This window comes from Nothobranchius furzeri, chromosome 10 (assembly GCF_043380555.1).
Source record: "Nothobranchius furzeri strain GRZ-AD chromosome 10, NfurGRZ-RIMD1, whole genome shotgun sequence".
NCBI classification, from domain to species: domain Eukaryota; kingdom Metazoa; phylum Chordata; class Actinopteri; order Cyprinodontiformes; family Nothobranchiidae; genus Nothobranchius; species Nothobranchius furzeri.
This window is the reverse complement of record NC_091750.1, coordinates 47,431,846-47,454,155: the sequence shown is the minus strand read 5'-3', so window position 1 is coordinate 47,454,155 and position 22,310 is coordinate 47,431,846. Positions and strand designations below refer to the sequence as shown.

At 44.5% G+C, this 22,310-nt stretch overlaps 1 protein-coding gene across 9 annotated transcripts in view; it reads right to left on the bottom strand.

Moving 5' to 3' along the window:
- Nucleotides 1–22,310, bottom strand: part of phldb1a (pleckstrin homology-like domain, family B, member 1a) — a 29,657-nt gene that overhangs the window by 6,822 nt on the left and 525 nt on the right. For 2 of the 9 annotated variants that reach the window (XM_015960883.3, XM_015960882.3), the window contains exons 2-20: nucleotides 16,566–16,661; nucleotides 15,476–15,599; nucleotides 13,300–13,470; nucleotides 12,198–12,323; nucleotides 10,223–11,268; nucleotides 6,782–7,003; nucleotides 4,883–5,014; nucleotides 4,664–4,801; nucleotides 4,127–4,255; nucleotides 3,550–3,705; nucleotides 3,373–3,483; nucleotides 3,208–3,297; nucleotides 2,970–3,101; nucleotides 1,597–1,719; nucleotides 1,317–1,475; nucleotides 1,010–1,150; nucleotides 663–782; nucleotides 513–579; nucleotides 89–227 (exon numbers count right to left, since the gene is read on the bottom strand). In XM_015960883.3, coding sequence (XP_015816369.3) covers nucleotides 89–227; nucleotides 513–579; nucleotides 663–782; nucleotides 1,010–1,150; nucleotides 1,317–1,475; nucleotides 1,597–1,719; nucleotides 2,970–3,101; nucleotides 3,208–3,297; nucleotides 3,373–3,483; nucleotides 3,550–3,705; nucleotides 4,127–4,255; nucleotides 4,664–4,801; nucleotides 4,883–5,014; nucleotides 6,782–7,003; nucleotides 10,223–11,268; nucleotides 12,198–12,323; nucleotides 13,300–13,470; nucleotides 15,476–15,599; nucleotides 16,566–16,622 — 3,383 coding nt within the window. In that variant the 5' untranslated portion in view covers nucleotides 16,623–16,661. Of the gene's footprint in view, nucleotides 1–88; nucleotides 228–512; nucleotides 580–662; nucleotides 783–1,009; nucleotides 1,151–1,316; nucleotides 1,476–1,596; nucleotides 1,720–2,969; nucleotides 3,102–3,207; nucleotides 3,298–3,372; nucleotides 3,484–3,549; nucleotides 3,706–4,126; nucleotides 4,256–4,663; nucleotides 4,802–4,882; nucleotides 5,015–6,781; nucleotides 7,004–10,222; nucleotides 11,269–12,197; nucleotides 12,324–12,906; nucleotides 13,111–13,299; nucleotides 13,471–15,475; nucleotides 15,600–16,565; nucleotides 16,662–17,705; nucleotides 17,912–18,680; nucleotides 18,816–22,310 lie in introns of those variants that run through there. The other 7 variants (XM_015960880.3, XM_015960879.3, XM_015960885.3 and 4 more) reach the window with 7 other exon arrangements.

The following is a 22,310-nucleotide window of genomic DNA, read 5'->3' as shown; positions in this document are numbered from 1 at the left end:
GTGACCTTTCTTCAGAAGAGAGGGAGCAGATTTAGGTGTTCCCATGGAAACAGAGGCAACTGCTCCTCTGTTTCTTCCAGCCTCTCACCTTTCTGGGGTACACGTGGAGTTGGAGACACTGGTCTCCAAGCTGTCTGAGCTCTCCAGACTCAGCGTGTCATATGCTTGGTTACCACCGGGTGGCGACTGATGATGCAGGTAGGAGTGATGGACTGTTGGTGATGGGTCTGTACAACATAGAGAGCACATTACAGACTTACACTGCCCTCTACTGGTAGAAGCACATCGCTGCTGTCAACAGATCACAATCACACTGATCAGCCACAACATTAAAACCACTAAACTACTGATCTGAGCTCCAACTCTCAGAGAAAATGTTGCGTGGCCCTGGAATAAGCTTTAGAGTACAACTCGGGTTTTGTTGTTCTGGCTGATCCAGTCCGTACGTTCTCATATAAAAGTTGTAAAACTGTATCATTTGATGATGTGGCTGAACCAAGGGACTCGAGTACCTTTGCATTCCAGAGCCACGAGTTTCCTGGAGTCCATGTCTAATGGGTTTTTCTCCCTCAGCATCAACTGTGAATCCAAGCAGAGACACAAGAAAACATCACGCTGTGAGCTGCGTGGAGCTGATGATTGTTTAGAGCATAAAAACTGACCGTGATAGGTGCAGCTTTCTCATGCCTGAAGCCACTGGTGTGTGTCAGGATGGTGGTGCTGCAGGCTGGAGAGCTTGATGCTCCTTGTCCAACCTCACCGTCTGATTTGGACTTTAACAACTGTAAGACAAAATGTATTATTTTCATTTCTTACTTCATTGGTTTTAATGGTGGCCATGTTTTTCTTTTGTATTTTGTGGCAGAATGAATGGTCACCGACCAGTCTAACCAGTGCTGGAGGGTTTCTTAATACATATTTGCTTATTTCTAACAAATAACAGAAATATTTTATCTCACGATAATGCACTGATGTTGGTGCTCATTGTCAAAGTAGAGTGCACATTTACCTGCCTGTGTCTGCGTGTGGAAAAAGACTTTGCAGGCAGCGGTGGAGGACAGGACTGAGGCTCTCCAGCAGCCATGATGTCCTGGTACCAGCGCTCAAGATTAATGGGAGGCATTGCATTCCTGCTGAGCTCAGGCTGGCTCTGAGGTGATCAAAAGCATCCAGCCAAAAAAAAATAACAAGCGAACAAGCTTAAAACTGGCAGGAAAGATTAAACGTGGTCTTTTAACAAGACAGCAGAGATCATAAAAGTTCAGGGGATTGGGGCAGTGCTGTGAAGAGGAAATGTGTCAGCTTGAAGGACAAACCTGCGCAGAGAGGAAAGAGGAAGGACCACATGCAGCCGAGCGGCAGGAGAAGGTGGATTCAGACTGGGCCAGTTGGAATGATGGAGTAGAGGAGGAAGGGGAGGGGTTAGCTCGCTGCATCCCAAAGATCTGGCTTAACTGACTGACTGTGATGTACTCCTTCACACGGACACAGAGAAATGCAAAAGTACGTTTTCAAAATAGGGAGAGAGCAGAAGTTAGAGAAGAAAGTATAAAAAAATAACATCAGAGCCTTTAAAGGAGCAGAAGAGCTGTCTACCTCACGTGGCAAAGCTGGAGATACAGTAAGAGAGAGGCAGTGGAGAGCAGCGGGGGAGGAGGAGTGATGCTGCAGAGAAGCATTTCCATACATCCTATAGACATCAGACAGCCTGAGATACTCCTGCATCGACAGCCAGGAGACAGTCAGTCAGTCAGTCAAAGGATTCACACAGTAAAGGTCATGATGCTGCAAATTACAAGGCCTCCATGTTTGAAATAATTACAGATTGACTTAAGTTTAATACGTTTTAAAGGACATTTTAATCTTATTTACAAACATAGAACACAAACTCACCTTACACTGCAAAAACTGATTTTCAAGAAGGTAAAAAAAGCCTAATTTTATCTTCTTTTTTTGTCTAAAAAGAAGCAAAACAATCTTCTCTGCAAAAACAGCACTCCTGGAAATAAGGTAAATATTCTTAAACGGGATCACACTTTCTTGCTTTGAGTAAAAGAAATCTTCCAGTGAGATAAGCTAAGTTGCTTTGCAAGAACTCTTAAAGGTGGAATTTGGAATATTTTAATAAAAAGCTAAATTGTTTAAAATAATACCTCCACAGGATGTTTAGAGTATAGAATGTATGTGTAGTTTCTCCTATAAAAGCTATAATTAAAAAATAAATATACAATTTTTTATTTTGACGGGCACGACACTGGGTTTATGTTTACATCTACTGGCCACTAGAGGGCACCATTATGGTAAAAATCCGCTTGGCAAGGCGAAGCTAGGACTGTGTAAAATGGCGGACTGGTTAAGTCAAGCAGCTGATTATGAGCCCAGAAGACGTTCTAACGGTAAATACTGCCATAAATAAACTTATTAGTAGAAATGAGTCCTTACCTTGTACAATTTTTCACCAGACATGGTGCTGGCTGGTCATGTCACATATCAGCAGTGAACCAACACCCCCCAGATCCTCGGTCAACCTTTCATTTAAAACATTTGGATGCGTTCTGGTTGCACCATTGAACGATAAACCCACTGTACCATAACATCTACACCTTCTAACACCTTTCCCCTCACCCCTCCCCTGATGGCTGGAAAATGTGTTCTGTTGTTGCACTACCACCTCTAAGCACTAGATGTCGCTATAGTGCCCGTGTTCCATATTCAACCTTTAAGACTAGCAGAACCTAATATCAGATTTGTTTTATAAGTTTCAAAAATTCCAGAAAATGTTCTTTTTAGACAAATAATAGGATAAATGTTCTTCAAACTTTTTACATTTTTGAAAAAAACTTTTTGCAGTGTACTAATTACACACCACAACCATCTGCTGTAAGCAGATTTTTGCGAACACACAACATGCCCCATTTTTATGTAGAAGCATTAAATTAGTTTGTTCACACTAAACTGTTCAGATTTACCTCTTGCAGCCTGACAGGACAGAGTTCAGGGGAGGGGATGTGAGAGGAGGAGAAGGAGGCAAAGGAGGGACAGGGACTATGAGGAGGCCCGTCCACATAAACAAGGTCAGGTTCGCTGATGTGAAGCAAATCCTGTTCAGAAAGTTTACTCAAGTAAAAAAATATGTCTACTTTTTGCAATAATTCCAGCTCAGACATCGCAGGTGGTCGGGACGTCGCCTCACGTGTATCTGCTCACCTCTTTCATGCTGCTGGAGGACTTTGGGAAGCTTCTTCCTCCTGTTAGGGTGTGGTACTTCCTCTCCAGGGAACACAACCTGTCTTGTTCCTGGAAGGATGGACAGGTATCATTCCACCAGCTGTAGCTGCATGCACCACCATTTTTAAAAAGCGAACGACTCACCTGATGTAGCAGCTGCAGGGTAATCTTCTTATCATGTTCTACTTTCTCACACTCCTGAGATGCCTGGATCCCCAGCTGCTTCACCTGAGCATCGAGGGCAGCCATCTTCTCCTGTGAATCCAGATGTTGTAGAAAACTCATCGAATCTCTCACAAATGTTTACGCCTGCGGTCCCACCTTTCTCTCGGCCACACTGCAGTGATACTCGGCTCGCTCTTGGAGAAGCTGAAAGCGCTGAGCCTCCTTCTTCTCCTCCAGACCGCTCTCCTCCTCCAGCTGACAGAATTCCAGCTCCTCAAACCGCTTGGTCCCACACTCCAGAGCGTCAGCTTTCTAGACACGGATAGTCACGCTCAATACTCTCGCTCTTAAAACCCAAACAGCAATGCAAAGCTGTAACACTGACCCACTAAGTTTTATACTGCTCTGGATGAAACACACACAGGTTAGAGGGAGTTGCCTGTAAAAAGCATGCAAATATGACTAGCAAAGCTGTTAAGAACAGAATTAATTGTTACTGAAATCTACAAACATCATCAAGCATCCATAAAGAAGCTCTGAAAGCTGAAGCCACCGCAGGAGGCACAAATGCATCCCTCTGTTTGAATTTAAACGCAGTAGCCATGAAACGTTTAGTTCTGAGCGCTTCGGAGCCGAGCGTGTTACATCTGAGGCAGATCAGAATGCATCTCTGTGGTGTTCAGGATGATATAACTCACTGTTGCCAGCCAGTGGGCTGCGTGAGAACACTGACCCTGCTGAGCTGCTCCTGCAACTGTTCCCTTAGTGACAAGGGGCACTTATCAAACTGCATCTTCAGCTCATTGTACTCATTCCTCTGCTTTTCCAGGACCTTCCGCTCAGCCGACACATTAGCTCTCCCCTAAAAACACACACACACACACACACACACACAATCGTGTCCACGTTGAGACCCAAATACCACACCGGGGAGGGCGAAAAAATATCAAGAAGAACTCCAATTTCATGCATTTGAGCTCTGAAAGCTTTAAGATAGCCAAAGCAGTTAAAAGGTTATTCAAGGAAGTTAGTTTGGTGGTTTTAATGTTTCGCACGTTTGTTAGAATGAGACAGGCCAAACGGTTAAAAGAAGCTTTTTTGTGTTTCCAAATCAGCTCTTGCAAGATTTCTGCATTTTTTTTAAATGTATTTTTAAACCGCACCTCGTAGTGAATACAGTCTGGAAGCAGTGCACGTCTGAAATGTGACTTCACATCCAGGAAGGAGCGAGTTTGTGTACTCAGGCGGACGTGCAGCAGCGTTTACACACCTTGTCCTTCTCTCTCTGAGCGTTCGAGTCCAGCTGGCTGAGTCTGAGCTGCAGCTGAGAGATGATCTGGCCTTCAGCCTCCACCTGCTCCTGCTCAGCCCGCCTCTCGGCCTGCAGCAGCGCCTGCTCCATCTCCACCTGCACACAAACACCCAGTCAAAGCTAACACCTAGAGATCTCCAGATATAATCATCTGTGATTGTTCAGGGGTGTACCCACCTCCTGTTTGGTCTCCTGTAGCAGCTGCTCCAGCTCACCCACTCTGTGCGTCAGGTCATCCACCCTGACCAGGATCCTCGTCCTCTCCTCCTCCAGGTAGACCTGCTCCCTCCCAGAAAACAGCTCCTCACACTGGGAGCAGAGGTTTTAAAAGATGACACAACTGCTAACAAAACTAACTAAAACGTTCATCTTAAAATAAAAAAAACATCTCCAACATTTTATTTTGCTGATTAAACACAAAATAAGGAGTGGATAACACTAAGATTAAATAAACAAGACGCAGATTTTCAATCACCCGGTAAACTATAAACATGTTTAATTTATTTTTATAATGCGTGAACTTAAAAGGTTAAGAATATGAACATATGGGTTGTCTCATTCTGTTAGGTGAAGAAAAAATACTTAAAACATCATCAAGTCTCCTGATTTTACTATAATAAACATTTTTGTTCAGAAAGACCAATATCTGCACATTACATCAACTTAAAGCAGATTCATACCTTGTTCTATGTTTATGTCTCTTTAAATGTGAATTTCTCTCCAAGACACCTTTGTTACTGAGGAAAATGTTTACATCTATAAATATTGTGTCTTAAAGAGCTCACGTTTATTTATTTTTATCATAAGGAGGATTTTACCAAAGATGTCTGTCTGTGACCGAGGGCACAGGAGTTATCTGAACCACAATAACAGCTTATTAAAGAGGCCCTTCACTCATATTTTAATACGTTTTCTGTGGTCTGTAGTAGGAATGAATGCTTCAAGCGTGTCTGTGTCGGCGCAGAGAATTTAGCTGGAGGAGAAAGTAGCTTCATATGACAGGATTTGGAGTCTTGTTTCCTGATATTTGGACATCTCTCTTCTGATTGGCTAACAGCAAAACAGCTCTATGACTGGCTGTTGGCTCTGCAATGTTAATGTTCTATCGCCACAAATAACACAGGCCTGGAGGAGTTCTGCTGTGTGGCAGAGTAGCTAATGCTAATGGTTAGCCTCAGCAAGTTGAGACATTCTCTGCTCTTGCTAAGCCAACAACAGCCTTCAGCATTGCAAACCAAGATGGGTGAGTCCATGAATGTTGTACATCCGTCAGGCTTTTCCAATTCTAGAATTTCACTGTCTGTTTTCTACCAGAAGCTAATGCAGGAGATATGTGTAGGAGACTATTTTTATGTTCAGCTTGCATGTTAAACACAGAGTGACCGATTATTTTCAAAAATAAAAAGTAAAACATGGTTTCTCAGTGAAGGACATCTTTGAAGGGTTCTTAGTCTTCCAAAACAAAACAATGCACAATTTGAATCTAACTAACACAGAAAATCAGTGTTACGGCCCCTGCAAATGGGAGAAAAAGCATCCAGCCTGTGCGCAAACAAATGTTGCTGCGCGTGAAACGAGAGTGCGCTGAACACCAGTCGCCGTTTTCTATGTTCAAACCTCTTTTGTTGTCTGTGACTTCAAATGGTGTTTTTCTTTTTGGGACTAGTAGTTTGTTCTAAAGTTAGAGCGGTAGCAGCCGGCTGTTTCTCCTTCTCTGATATTATTGAATGGAGAACCTCTCACACCAGTGGTGTTCTGTTGCTAAACATGCAACTGCCTAATGAAAGGAGGACCCAGGGAATGGCGGTGGTTCGGCAAAACTGACAACCGGATGGTCCAATAGTTGCTTTGGGTCTGAAGTGCGTTATTGGTGGAGAACACCATGTTAGAACGTTGTTAAGAGGCACGAGAAAAATGTTTTCAAATAATGTGTTTTCTAAATTTGCCAGTGCAGCTTTAAGCTTTCCTAAAAAACCCGTATTGGATTTACTGAACAGGCTGAATGAATCAACCTCAGAACATCTCAACAATAGATTTGGATCAACTTAAAAACATTTCTGTAAGGTAAGTTTTCACCTCTTGATGTGTGCTCTCTGTGCTGCTGGACTCCTCTCTCTGGTTCTCCTCATCGTTCTCCTTCGGTTTCTGAGCCCAGTCTGCTCCCTGAGGAGACGCTCCCCCTCCGGGCTCTGAATCTCCGGCGCCCCCCAGCAGTCCACTCCCCTCCAGCCCTGCAGAGCTGTCTACCTGATTGTACTCTGCACACAGATTCAGGATGGTCTCCAGCCTCTGACGCTCCTGTAGGAGAAATGAGAGTCCTGATGATCTGTGTCCCACTGAGGTTAGGGTAGGGGAGGTCCAGCCTAACACCTTCCAGATCTTGGAGTCAGGATGGGCTCTGGCTTGTAGATGGATGCTCAGATGAATCAAACTGTCATGTCCTGTTACGCCACTTCAAGTCTGTCATTCACTTCCAGGCTCGATTACTTAAACTCAGTCCTTTATGGTATCAATAACGCTTTAATCTCATGTTCAAGTTCAAAATGGCAGCTAGATTTCTGACAGGTACAGGTTGGAGACAGGACATCACTCCGATCCAATCCCCACAGTTCCATGTACATTTCACAATCCTGTAGTTTGATTTTAAATCTCTGAACAGTTTAGGCCCCAGCTACCATCTGAGCTCCTTCACTCCTTCAGAGCTCACCAGCCCCTCAGATCAGCTGATCGTTACTGACAGATTCCTATAGAGTCCAGGGTAAATCTGACTTCTCAGTCTAAACCGTGGCACAGCTGCAGATTAGGCTGGCCCTTTCACCACTTTAAGGCTTGTTTTAACCTCATTTTTATGTACTGGCATTAAACATTGAGTGATTCTCTTTTTTGGTCTGCTTTTTTGCGTTTTTCCTCCTTTAGCTGATTATTTGTTTGAAGTATTTACTATTTTTTCTGGGTTTTTTCCATGTGTGTTTATTCTTGATTTTCTTTACTCTGAACAGCACTTTATTCAGCTCTCACTCTGTTTTTAAACATGCTCAACAAACAAACTCGATATGGTTACTTTGCTCTGATTTGTCCAGATCTTTTAAAATGGCATGGGTGGCACCTATGGTTATGCCTTTTTTTAAACCCCAAGCCTAGTTTGGACAATATAAAGTCAATTTAGAGGAAATTCAGTGGGGTGGAACCAGGGGTGGCCAGTCAGATTTAAGGGTGGCTACCCCAGGCCACTCCCTGGACACGCCTCTGGATTTGCGGTCTGTTTTTCTCTTGCTTTTCTTCACAATGGCTTTGATTTTACATGAAATGTGTCACCATTGTTCCAGCCTAACGTTATTTAAAACACTGTCTCTTGGTTTACTTGATTTTGATCTGCTGCATGAATCATTCAGAGGGACAATCACCACACTGATGCTCTGGTTGCAACAGCAGCTTTCAGACAGTTTTAGATGACAATCAGAAACAAATAAAATGTCCTAATGTTCCGTTATGACCCCCGTGTGTTTTGTGGAGCAGCATCAGCCAAAACTCTTTTTCCGTTTGGTTCTGTTGCTAAGCAAATGAAAAAACAATAACCAAACGCATGCATGAATTACTGCTTTGGGGAGAAGAATCCCTCTCTTACAGTCATTCTTTTTTTGTGTTTTATTTCTGATTAGGATATCTACAGGCGGGGGACATCCTAGACAGGACACGTGAAGACTAGAGTCTCCAGGAAAACCCAACATGTTCCTGGCTGGTCTGCAGGAGGGACCCAGACCACCATGCGGAGCATACGCTGACTCAGCACAGAAAGGATGAACAGGGATGTGGCATTGTAAAAGTCTTACTGTGAGGCAACAGTTCTACCAACTGCACCACCATGCAGCCTCCTCTGACATCTAAATACCAAAAACTGATTATTTCTGGAAAGAAACAAATCTAGCACCATGATGTCCCTATAACAAAGCAATTAACACTAGAACTCCCAAGGCAGTCATTTTGACTGTTTTTTGTATTTTGACAGTGTAGCTTTTGCTAAGCAACCAACTTTCCAGCTCGAGCGCTCCCTCTCCATTCATACTGCGTGTGAAATGGTGGCTGAAACAGCTTTTAGAAGAACATTCTCAGTGAAGCAAGCATGAGAAATGAGTCTGCTTCAGGTGGAGAGGGGAAAGCTGATGAAAACTTTGTCAGTAGGAAGCGGCAGAGACTCTGACAGCAACGCGGAAGACGATCTGGGACCCCTTGCCCCCACCCATGGAGAAGATCCGTGTCGGTCACCCAGCAAACACTAGAGATACTTCTTTTCAAGGTTTGGATTAAAATTATAGTTTCTTGCCATATTAGGTTCACACATCCATAAAGAGTTCATTAATAACGCACTTGAACCATTTTACTCCACAAAGTCATCGTCAGCCTGCATTTAATGGCCAAAATGACAGACGTCAAACTGACGAATCCTTTGAGTTCTAGTGTTAATAGATCAGGGGTGAACATGTCTTTTTCAGGTGAAAAGTTTTCACCCAACGGCTGGGAGGGCATCTCTCAGCTGGAGTATCAGCTAATTGGTTTAGCCTTCTCCAAGAAGAAACAAGATGATCTAACTACCAGCTCCCAGCTTCAGTCCCGTTTCCTGTGAGATGAAGGGCTGCACTGGCTTCTAAACTACAGAAGTGTATATGTCCTCAAAAAAGGATAAAACAGCTAAAGAAAAAGTGGTCCTGCATTTCTATGCCAACTCTGCTGCAAGAGCAGAGGGCCAAATATAGAGTTGATCTTGCCGAGGGGGAATCCTCCCTTTGTCTCTCAGCAGGTCAAGAACTGAGATTGTTGGTTGCTAAAAAGAAAGAAAGAACCAGGAGCAGAACTCTTTTTAACTTCATTCAAATGGCCGCAGTGGATGAAACAGTGACCCCCCCACCCGTGATCATCAGGGTCTGATGGTCAGGAATGGGCGGGGAGAGAATTCCAGGTCGAGTGATGGATGAGACAGAGTTTGGGTGCTGAGCTGAAGATAAAAAACAAGTAGGCTGTCTGTGATCGTGTGCAGGAACTCAGCAGAAAGAGATTCGATTCAAGTGGAGGCAGCTTTGAAACTAGATGCCTGTAGATTTAATGTGGTGCAACAACCAGCTGCGCCCTCCGCACCGGACCCCGAGACATCTGACATCCGGACCGACGATGCCAGTGATGTTCAGAGGAGGGATAAACTGTTGGCGGAGCACCAGAGGATTTGGAGAAGGCATCAGAAAGCAGACGTGTGTATCAAGCCAGCAAGTTTCCACTAAAGTCTGTTTTGCTAATTTTAAATCATGTTTGCGGACCTTCTGGGGTTCTGTTTCTTCTGCTGATCAAAAAGTATTTTCCACATTTTCCTGTTTTTACTTTTTAAATTTTCATCGTCGTTGATTGTTTCAAAGAGGATTTACGGAAATAAACAGAGCAAACTTCTAAGGAGACATTAGCAGGATGAGCTGCATATCTTACCCATACAGAATAACCAATCACACGAGACACGTCCCAATCCAGACTCACCAGCTTTTCCATTTCCTGTTCCCGTAGCCTCTCCTCTCTCTGCCAGCGGTGGTATTCCAACAACTCATCCTCATTATCGCTGATCTCTGAGATGCTGTTCTTGCGTTCCCGGGTGTAAGGTTTCGTAACATTTCCTTCCTTTCCAGTGGATCCTTTCACGCTCATGTTGGTGGTCTTCCTTTCACTACGAGGGCTCGCCAGAGGAGACAAACCAGACACTGAACCCAAGCCTGGACCTGCAGGGCTAGGTCGTAACAACCTGCCTCCTGACTCCTTTTCCAGACCCTGCAGCGGTGATGGACTCTGCGTATACAGCACTCTGGTGGTCTCTGCCTTTGAAGGAGTTAGAAGCTTTTGGTGATCGTGGGGGCTCTCGGGGACTCCATGTGAGCCTGAAGATCCTCTACAGGACACGTCAATGCTGAGAGCAGGAAGCTCTCTGTGACTGCTGGACCCACTTATCCTCTGAGGAACATCAACGTGGGAGAAAAGCTGCTCCCTCAGTGGGCTAGGGGATCTCACCTGTAGAGAGGACCCTCTCAGTCGAGGGCTGGGGGGAGCTGTTTGTGAAAACCTGATGGAAGAAGGTTTGGTACTTGAGTTGTCTGTACCTGATCCCCTGACTTGTGGCTTGGGGCTTGATGGGGCCTCGGCCCTCACGTTCCTAGGAAGCTTTGGGCTCTCCTGGGTCCTCTGAGCCACACCAGTTCCACTCAAACCCACAGACAAGGATGTCCTTGTACGGGGAACGGGAGCCTGACTGGAGCAAGTTGATCGGGATGGTACCGCGGGGGTTTTATTGCCAACGCTGGGACCCGCTGAGATGCTGCTGCTGTTTTTGTGAACGGAGCTCCCTGCTGCTGAGCCGTTCCTCTCGTTCAGCATGTCCACCGAAGATGTTTGGGGAGGTCGTTTACCAAACCCTGGAGAAGACGATGACCCCCTCAGCACCAGGGTCTCCTGCAGATTTTTCACCACGCTGTTGAGTTTGACATCGCTGTTGCTTGTGAAGGACTCAAGGTTTCCATTGGTGACGCTGCGGGGGCCTGCAGAGGAGACAGAAACACTCGTCTGTGAGCGTTCCAGCTGAAGAGGACAGTTGTAAAAACACTCATAAACAAACAGCTAACAAAGGCCATGTGTCTTGTTTACCCAGCTGAGCTCAAACACTCCTCGGGAATGCTCTGAGACCATAAAGGAGTCCATAAAAGGAAAAATAAGCATCCTTGCTTGTGTGTTTAGGCACCCATGGAGCCGCTCAGGAATCTACTACATCTCCTATGGAGTCCATGCACTGGTGCTCAGCTGTGCTGAAAACCCGCAGGCTGCCAAATATAAAGATGAAGCTCATTCGAAGCAGTGAAATCAGGGTTTGGTCAGGAAAGAGTGGGTGACTCACTCTGGGAGGGTGTGGTGCCTTTTACTGCATCACTAAGAAGGTCACAGGAGAATGGCTGCTAAATATCACAGAGCGTTACCGCCAGAGTCACGCCGCAGCTACTGCAACGGCGACTAAAAACTAAAACGTGGAGGCAAAGATTACAACACAATGAGGTCAGCACTCCAATCACAATGTAGGCCGCTGATAATTAGTTCTGAACGAGCTATTTCTGCTCCCCGTCAGGAGCAGGAATGATTCAGGCCAGGGATGTGAAAAAAGACAGAGTTTGTGCTAAGTTTATCAAATACTGAAGCAAATTCTGTTTTTAGAATGTTTTAAATTTGGCATTAAGGCTTTATTTCCTGCAGCATCCAGACTCCAAATTCTCCCCCAAATCCTGCAACCAAACAAACATTTTTGTAGTCAGATGAAGGAATCTGAAGAGTTTTATGAGCCTGGAGCATTTGCTTTGCCCAGAATAGCTGCTGCAGCATTTGTGCACACAGTTGTTTCTGCCGGGTTATTTCAGGATCAGAGGCATTCTTCAGAACGACGGTGGTTGAAATGTAAATGGTTTTATTTGATTGTTTTTACCTGAGGAAAAGGGTTTTGTTGAGTTTGTTCTGAGACTCCCTCCAGGCAGCATGCTCTTCATCCTCTGAGCCTCCTCTGGGTGGTTGAAGCGGAAAAAAGCCGACTGGCCAAAACACAGCATGCACCCTGCAGGCAGCGATCAGACAGGAAGTTTATAAATCACACTTCACTCCCGTTTGTGCAGTGGTGTCCAAACCAGTCAGCAGCTGGCCTACAAAACGATACTTGCACTGGTGACATCACTGAAAAACCTCTAAAAAGGAAAACTTGTTATCTATTTTTTATTTTATTTTATTTTAATTAAGACCGAATGAAAAAATATAGTTAGTTTATTTTCTGCAGATCTTCTGATGACCCAAAGTGGGTTTCAAGCACCAATTTAGGCATTAACTGATTCTGACGTGTAATTCAACATGTAGACAAACTTTAAATTTTATTTCTAGAATTTTGCCATCTATTTGTATTTTATCCCCTAAAAATGCAATTTGAGATTAACCAAATATAATTAAAATAATTAAAAAAAACTTCTTTTTTTTTCAGGTAATAAAAAAAGAACAGATGAGGTTTAAATCAGCCACCAAAGCTTTGGGTCTTCTATTGTTTTTGGTGTTTGGTTTGATTTAATCCTCTTTAATAATCACTACATATTAGTTAAATTCACATATAATTAAACCATTTATGATATCACCTCCTTTATGATTTCTGGTACCTTTCCAGAGCGTCTGATTTATCCCCTTCGCTGAAATTTTCCACAGGAAGTTTGAGAAATTAGTCCTTCAGAGTCCAGAGTGCTGCTGTATTATTCCTCAGTTACAGGTCCCTCTGTTTCAGGATGTTTTACTCAAAGGGAGAACATAGTCCTGAAAATGAGGAACAGCCTCCTGTATTGTTGCCCAACAGCTGCTGCCTCCCCACACACCAGCTTCACATGCCGTTCTGACTCTCCCTCTCTTGTTGGAGCTGCTGGGCCAGAGGGAAGGGGTCTGAGGGGGCGGGGCTGTTGGGCTCTTTGCTACTGAAGGGACATGGACGTTTCTGGGATGTAGTGAAGCTGGACAGTAGATGAATTATAATGCTATCAGTGAGTATGTGATGGTGCTACCTTGTGTGAGGCGGTAGGGTTTTGTGATGGGAAGTCCGTCCACAGAGCATTGGTTTCCACATGGGTACAGGGTGATGCTCCCCGCCTGGTTTTCGATGTAGCAATGCTGAGCTGTAATGCCCGGGCCCTGCAAGGGGATGTCTGTCCCATCACTACCCAGCGTGGTCCTCCCTGCAACGACAGAAAACATTTCCTCATCAGTTCCTGGAAAGACCTTATTGACCTGAATATGTCTGATTATTTTTAGGTCTGTGGTTCAAAGCCAAAGGCCACATGAGCTGAGTCGCAAACAAAAACCGTGAATAGCTGAGTGTTATGAAACGGGTGCAGATCTCTAAAAATGTGCCTGAAAGAATTTCCAAAATTTCAGATGATTATCTGCAGTTTTAAGGTGTGTGGAAGTTTCACTCTGTGTAGAAGTTATAAAACACTATTTTTGCCTATTCTAGACAGCTTCCTATAGCTTTGCTTTAGAGAAATAGAGTTTGGGTCCTTCAGGACTGATGAGCTAACAGCTAGTCTCAACCCAACAAAGACCAGATTGGTTAACCATCACCTTAAATCAGCTACAGTCTCCAACATTTCACAGCAGTTCACACAAACTTTTACATCATCTTCATTTCATGGTTGAACCACAAAAGCTGCATTTAGCTAGCCTAGAAAGCTAGTCGTACCATAACAGTAGCAGAAGATTTAGCTCTGTAGGTCGGTCTGGCCACACTCCATTGTAGCTTCAGCAGGTCCACCATTGGCCTGTGTCTGTTCTTATCTCACACACAGAGTAGCAAAGTTTTCCCTTTTGGCCTTATTTTGCTGAAAGATTCGGCTTCATACAGTCGCCTTTGTCAGAGCTTCACCGATGTTGATGGTGTCACTTCTTTTCTTATCCATAATGGATGAAAGAGGTGACTGAGATAAGGAGATGTGGACCCTGGACCATGAATAGGGATTAAGGAGTTTACACACTGGATTTTTCATGAGACGTGGTGATTAAGGAGCAGACAGCAGAGGACGACGTCGTCCTCTGCTGTCTGCAGATAAACAGCAACGGAAGTGACGTCATCAACATCGGTGAAGCTCTGACGAAGGCGACTATGAAGCCGAAACTGTCTGCAAAGTAAGGTCAAAACGGAAACCCTTGCTACTCTGTGTATTAGATAAGAACAGAAAAACAATGGAATTGGCCTGAAAAGTTTTAGGTCCAGCCACACAGCGCTCTCTTTTTAATCAGACGTAAGGCAGGCTCAGCACCAGAGCTGCAAGGGAGAAAAACTACAAAGATGGCGTCGGCTCAGGAACGATACTTGCTTGAAATGGCTTTGGCATCAACTTTGGACAAAGTAAACTTGGGTTTTTCTTTGAAACAACAGACAGAGGTACTTAAGTCCTTTATTTTGATAGTTTGAAGTTTGTTTTTGCTTCTTCTTCAACGGTGTATGGTGGACTGCCCCACTGACTGATTTCTGTAGTAATGAAAAGTCCTGTTGTCCGTTGCTCTGATTGGTCCAAGCATTGGCCAATTGTGTGCGGAGACAGTTTGGAAGACAACTACGACTGAGCTCTATCTATGGGTTGTGGCCAGACAAGATATTTAAATAAACAGGATGTCTTTGCAGGCTACAGCCGTTAGCTGTTGGCTGTTGGCAGGGACATTAATGCTTGAAACCAGATAATTTCACGTAAAAGACCCAATAAAGCTCTAAAAGGTCATTGCTGTGAAATGTAGATTATTGGAGCTGTTTAAAGATGGCTGAAATACTTTATTTTTGAGGAGCCATATGAGCTCATGAATCCTGAGGAGGTAAGACTCTACAGGTAACAGTAATGTAACAACTGATAGCAAACAGTGTTGATTCTAGTGTGTAGTTAATCCTACAGTAATGATTAAAACTTATATACAGAAATCCACATCTTCAGTTATCAGTTATATTCCAGAAAGAGCAGCATACAGTGATGAGCAGTAACACACCACATGTTGTTTGCAGCACAAGCACCATCATCACACCCTATCCCTGCTCTGACTGGGAGTATCCCACAGGAGGACACTGGGCACCAGCAGCTGCAGCTGCAGCTGTGTTTCAGTCTGACTACCAACAAGACCTTCAGAAGGTACATGTCAGTTCCTCAACCCCTACTAGTTGTAGCTTATTGTTCAAACACACAAACAGCTCCTCACCTTCCTGCAGCGGTAGCAGCGTGATGGCTGTGCTCAGACGTCCGCTTCCCAAACTCACCAGGTGGGGACGCTCTGCCTGGACCTTCAAGGACTTTCCTGTTTCAATCAGGTCCAAAGGGGTGTTCTGTCAGCACAAAACAACCAGAGAAATTATCAGTAGCGACAGTGGCACAGGAGTTAAGTGCTCGCCCTGTAATCTGAAGGCTGCAGGTACAAGCCCTGCTCAGTCTGTCACTGTCGTTGTGTCGTTGGGCAAGACACTTAACCCACCTTGCCTACTGGTGGTGTTTGGAGGGACCGGTGGCGCCTGTGCACAGCAGACTTGCCTCTGTCAGCGTGCCCCAGGGCAATGGGTGAATGACTGATTATGTTGTAAAGCGCCTTGGGGGGTTTCAGGACTCTAGAAGGTGCTGTATCAAATACAGGCCATTTGCCTTAAACGATGAAGTTGTTTCACACGTTCACAAAATGATTTGAGTGTTTTTAAATAAACAAACTCTCAGCTGAACGTTTCTGATGTAAAACCACCGATAAATCTGTATTTCCTTCCATTTTCACATTTTGATTAAAGATATCACAATCACTGACCACGAAAGATAAAAGACCCATAGGCTGTGAAGGTCCGGCAACCTCTCCAGGGTGTACCCTGCCAAATTGCCCTGAGACAGCTGTAGGCACCAGGGCACCAATCCCCCCCGGCAGAAGTGGGTATAACAGATGGATGGAAAAAGACCCACAATTATATCTTTGTTTTTTGCCCTTTTAACATATAAATAAGAACTACAACTAGGAAGCATGCAGTTGGGTATTGGTTAAACAAAAAAATGTCATTATTTTTAATTCACCACACCAGAAAATGTTGTAAAATCAACAGTTTTTTGCTGCTCCAATGATCTTCATGCTTATTTGATTTAAAAAGTAAAGATTTTCAAGTGAAAATTTGAATGAAAAAGGAACTAAATTCATAAATGAACATTTAAAAACGTAGTAAAAGTCTCGTTGCTTAGATCAGCATCGATCGGCAGACTTATGACGGATGATGAAAACATCCACCTCCCAGCTGTCCCATCCGTGTGGTCGCTCAACTCACCTGTAAGACCTGGTGTGTTTGACGCTCCTGCTCCACTTTACTCCTCAGTCGCTCCATGTTGGCAGAACAGTCAGAGGAGTCTGACACATGTGGATCCTGAAGCACGCACACACACACACACACACACACACAGCACCAGGTCATGAATGGGAGCGTTGGGAATACTGCCATACTACAATGGGAACAGAGCTTTCCTTAGAAACCCTGCTGCCCTAGTTATGCACCCATGTGACCAAACCACTATACAGAGTAATTGTTTCTCCACGACGCTGGACAAAAGCAACATTGATTCAAGCCCCAGTCGTAAAACTTTACATTCAGGAGAACAAAATAAGATAATTATATGTTTAACATCTTGCAGAGGGTGTGAACTGGCTCTGCAGGTGCTTTTGAAACACCAGGGGTCAGATCGGCGCTTCCTCTGACTGCGGTGAGTCACTGAGACTCCTCCACAGACCTTTGAGCGCAGACAGATGCAGAAGATTAGATTCAGCTGTCTGCTCATCAGACAGGACAAAAACAGCAGCCATGCCCGGCACAATCACACAAGCAGACCAGATGCCACAACGCGTTTCTGTCTTTCACCATCGATGTCATCTATATGTATCCCCAGGGATCAGATACAACTGTCTGTTATCTAGAGTCTGTTTTTGTCTCACAAATATTAAACATGGACCGTAAATCTTGTCTGCCATCAGGGCTGAAGATATCTGGCACTGTCATTTCCTAGAGAAAGGCACATCCTGTTATTGTAAATGTATGTCTTCATCTAGAATATATAGAATATAGAGGAAGATGACCAGGAGCTATGCTAATGCCCAAAAAATTGACCAATGGAACAATGATCCAGATCTCGTGACCATAGATGAGAGTCTCAGGTAAACACCCAATGAACTGAGGACTTTCATCTAAGTACAAGACATCACGCTCAGGGCTAAAGGTTCACCATTTTTTTCAGTTGAGAACCAAACCTCAGGTTCAGAGGAGCAGACTGTCATGCAAACTGCTTCCTAATCAGCTGCAAACCCTCCCATTCCGTGTTGAAGGTCATGGCTTGAAGACAACAACAAAACTGCATCATCTGCAAAAAAATGAAGGTGATATTTCCAAAATCAGGTACTCTCTTCTCCTTGATCTCACCTTCTGCTGATCCACAAAACTCATGTGGATCAAAGGTTCAAGCTCCCGCCGTCCCCTCAGCAACATGGCATGAGTGAAGAACTAGTTCATCGTTCCACGACTCAAACGCTACACTACTCTTCCCGAATCTGTGATTCAACAACTGGTTAAAGCTCCCTTTCCAGCACCCTAGAGTAAACGCTGCCATCTCATTAGTGATAAATAAGTGATGCAACAAAAACAAATAAGTGATTTATTTGTACTGTCATGTTGTCATCACGAATCAATCAGAATTCTTGCACAACTAGCCAAAAACCCTCCCCCTTCTTCTCTGATCTAAGTTTAGTTCAGAGACAAAAGGGCGTTCAGCTGGCGTCTGATGTCACTCCAGACGAGGCCAGCGGGTGAAACCACATGTCTTACAATCGTGTTTAGTGTGTGAGCCCAAGAGGAGCCGGTGACACAGAGAACAGACCGTTCCCTCTGTTCCCCCTGACACTGGAGCCTTGACGCCTCCGCTGTCAGCCCACTGCCTGTCAGCGCCGGCCCTGTTTGAGACGCGCTCGCAGACAGAGGACCGGAGAATGGGCAGGGTAATGTGTCTGCCTGACTCACACACACACACACATGCACATTTGCTCCCACAAACCTCAGTGATTTAAATGTACACACCCAGGCCAGAGAGCAGTTTTAATGCTTCCAAATGCAGGGCCTTGCACTGTAACCTGTCATTACGGAGGCAGTTATGCCCTTCAGAGATGCCATGAGCCTCTGAAAATAGATACTGCCAGCTCCACAGTCTGGGCTGCTACTTTTAAAACACGCTGGGAGTCAACAAGAACAGCAAGAAGACACAGAAGTTTACGTTTTAAAAAATGCATTAAAGTAAAAGACTAAAGTGGGATTGTTTTGCTGAGGTGGCGTAAAACTAGAGCAGTTCTCACAAACATTTCCTAATCCTGTCTTCTGATTTTCTAACACACATGCTGCTCTTACCATCTCGTTACTGTTGCAGTGTCTGGAAAACAGGTGAGTCCATATTTGAAGAAAATGAATTCACAGATCAGTGTCCACATAATTCTCCTGCTCCTTGCTGTTTTGCCCTCTCGTTCACTCGCTCAGTTTCTCTGGTCTTTCCCTGCTCCCAGCTCTGATCTCCTCCCCATCCCGGTGCAGAATTACATCCTATCAGAGTTTCACACAGCGAAGGGGGGGGGGGGGGGCACCGCACTGTCCAAAACATTCTCAGATGCCATTTTTGTTGGTTTTCTGTCTGTATTGGTGTTTCTTGCAATGTCTGACAGGTCAGAATTTCTCCACCAGACAGTCTGATTCATGAAGGAATAGACCTCATGTCCTCTGACCTCCTCCTCTGAGCTTTGGACCACTGATGTAACAAACTGCAAAAGAGGGTTTTCCTCTTTAGGACACATTGTATGAATAAATGAGTGCAGAGGAACATCACAGAGCCTCTCCTCTTCATGCATCAGCAGAGATGTTCCACAGGAAGCGATGGAACACGTGTGAGTTCTTCACATGTCCCACAGGAACAACGTTTGGCTCACAGACGAACACAGAGAGTGGGAGAAAAGCTCCACTATTGATCTCTGAAGGCTTTTCCCATGCTAGGGGGCTCAGAGAGGAGATGGAGGAAATGATGACGATGATGACTCGCTAATAACAAACAAACAGAGGCAGCTAAGAAACCAGAGGGGCTGCAGACTTGTAAAGTCTGGAGTGAGTCAGGCGTCTGTAGTGATGATGTGGAGGTTACAGCTGAAAGCAGAAATTTAAAGAGCAAGTCAACCCCAAATCACGTTTTTTTGCTGATAAACTATATAAAGGAGTGTCTAATCATGCTACAGACACGTGTAGTCAATAATTTGGCACTTCAGTGCATCTTGGTTAAAATTCAAATATTCTGCCTAAAACTGGCAGTGTTGCGCCGTCGTCAGGGAAAAATTCTGCACTTTATTTGAATTTAAATCTGCCATCGCTATTGGCTAAGAGGTATGCTATGATGTCATCTGGTATATTATGATGTCATAATGCCATTGTGAGCCTGTGTGTGTGTATTTGTTAGCGGCTCCGCCCTCTCGGTCTGCCAAGCAACAGCATTTGTTGCATTTTTCAAACATGAAGTGGGAGTGAAGTAAGTTTATTGTAGGGGGTGACTTGCTCTTTAATTACTCCACTTTAAAAGCTGGTCTTAGTTCCAGATTAGTCGCCGTGGCGATCCACCCCAAAATAAAATCAGAAATGTTAGAACAGAGGAACGTAAAAGCTGATTATGAATGTTGAAGCCCTTTTAAATCTTTGAAGTTCTGAAATTCCGGTTGTCAGTGAATGCAGCATCACTTTTATTCGCTCTAAATTTGTGTGTTTTCAAATGAATGTTTACTTCAACATTGTGACCTCACAGCTACAGTTACAGTCCCTTGTGATTACTGTCCTGATGTTTGGCTCGTCGCTTCCTGTTTTTCTGTTTTACTTGGTTTTTCTGGAGAATCACATTTAGTTTCCATCCCTTCTTCAGTAAATATTGTTTAATTAGCTGGTTAGTCTAGTAGCTAATTAACCCACACCCCTGTTGCCTTTCCCTGAGAGCTTGAACCTTTGTTTTTATTCTTTACATGAAAAACCCCAGTCCAGTTGGAGATTTTAACAGTTTTAGTTCCATTTGCATTGATAGAAAAAAAAACATTTAATCAGTGAACAATCACTATAGCTCTAAGAAATGAACGACAAAGACGGATTTAATTATTAAATTATTGCAAACTTCCAACATTTGTGGAGTTTTTGCAACGGTGCGCTCTGTGGTTGACAGCTTTAATGGTGCACGCTCACAAATGGTGACTCGAAAAGAACCCACAGTAGGTAAGAAATCTCTGATCGAACATTTTGTGGTACCTGAGAGACTGGGTGGGCCTATCAGGAACTGCTCTGGAGTGGTTCTCCTCTTATCTTTCTGAGTGTTCCTTTTCTGTGGCTGTCTCCAAGTTTAGGTCCTCCACCACCTACCTTACCCATGGTGTTGCACAAGGTTCTGTGCTGGGGCCTCTGCTCTTCCTCCTCTATCTGCTTCCTCTTCAGCACATCCTGAGCTCCTTCAAAGGAATCTCCTACCATCTTTATGCAGATGACATCCAACTGTACATCTCCTTTAAGCCCCATGAGATGTCTAAGCTGCAGCTGTTACACACCTGCTTAGACTCTATCAAAACCTGGATGGCTGGGAGCTTTCTTCAGCTGAATGAAGATAAGACTGAGATCCTCATCTGTGCCCCAGACAAGCTGGTTCCCAAAGTCAGAGACTCTCTTGGTCAGCTTGCTTCTCACACCAAACCTTCCATCGGGAATCTTGGCGTGACCTTTGACCCAGCTCTCACCCTGGATTCTCATGTCAGTTCTCTTGTTCGCTCTTCCTTCTTCCATCTCAGGAACTTTGCTAAGCTGAGTCCCATTCTGTCCCGCTCTGAACTTGAGACAGTTATCCACACCTTCATCTCCTCACGCTTAGACTACTGTAACTCTCTTTTCACGTGTCTGAGCAGAACCTCCATGAACCGTCTACAGGTGGTTCAGAATGCCTGTGCTCGGCTTCTGACCAAGTCCTCCAAACACACCCACATCACCCCGCTAATCCTCCAGCTTCACTGGCTGCCAGTCAACTTCAGGGTTCATTTCAAGATCCTGGTTCTGGTCTGTAGGGCCTTACATGGACAAGCACCATCTTACATTGGTGATCTTCTTAGTCTCTACACCCCCAGCAGGTCCCTGAGTTCCAGTGATCAAAGCCTACTGCTTGTGCAGCACCAGGCTAAAGACCAAAGGTGACAGATCATTTGCTGCGGTGGCCCCCAGACTCTCGAACTCTCTCCCTCTGAGCCTGAGATCAGTGGACTCAGTGGTCTCCTTTAAAAGGCAGCTGAAGACTCACCTGTTCAGGCTGGTTTTGTATGACCTTCTTCACCACTCTCTCGTTATTCTGCTCTCCCCACCTATTCCACCTTCCTCAGGATCCACTGATTTCCCTCTTTCCCATTCACTCTCTCGTCCTTAACATTTTGTTTTTTAATCACAATTGTCTATTTTTTGCTCATTTTAAATGTATTTTTAACCATTTTCTAAATTCATTTTTATATTTTTACATTTCTTGTTTTTGTGAAGCGCCTCGTGATTTTTATCTTGAGAGGCGCTATAGAAATGATATTTTCTTCTTCTTCTACCTGCACTTCTCAGTTGAACAGAGACGCTGAGACCCCCAGGTTCCTGCAGGATGGCTGGAGATAACAGCAGACAGGTGGAAGGACAAGGGGAACAATTACTCATCACTGAGTGAAGATAAGTCACATTCAGGCTGTCTTGAGGCTGATGAGAACCAGATTAGGTGGCACCTATTCACTTAACAGCTCTCAGTCAGCACTTCCTCTCAAATCCAGCCTGTTGGACAAACACCGACCAGTCTAAAGAACTGATGCCAATTTAAACATACACACAAAGCTGAGATCTTTTAGTAGGAGAAAGGATAGTAGCATCCATCCATCCGTTTTCAGCTGCTTGTCCGGAGTGGGGTTGCGGGGGCAGTAGCCTAAGCAGAGAAGCCCAGAAGATAGTAACTGATTT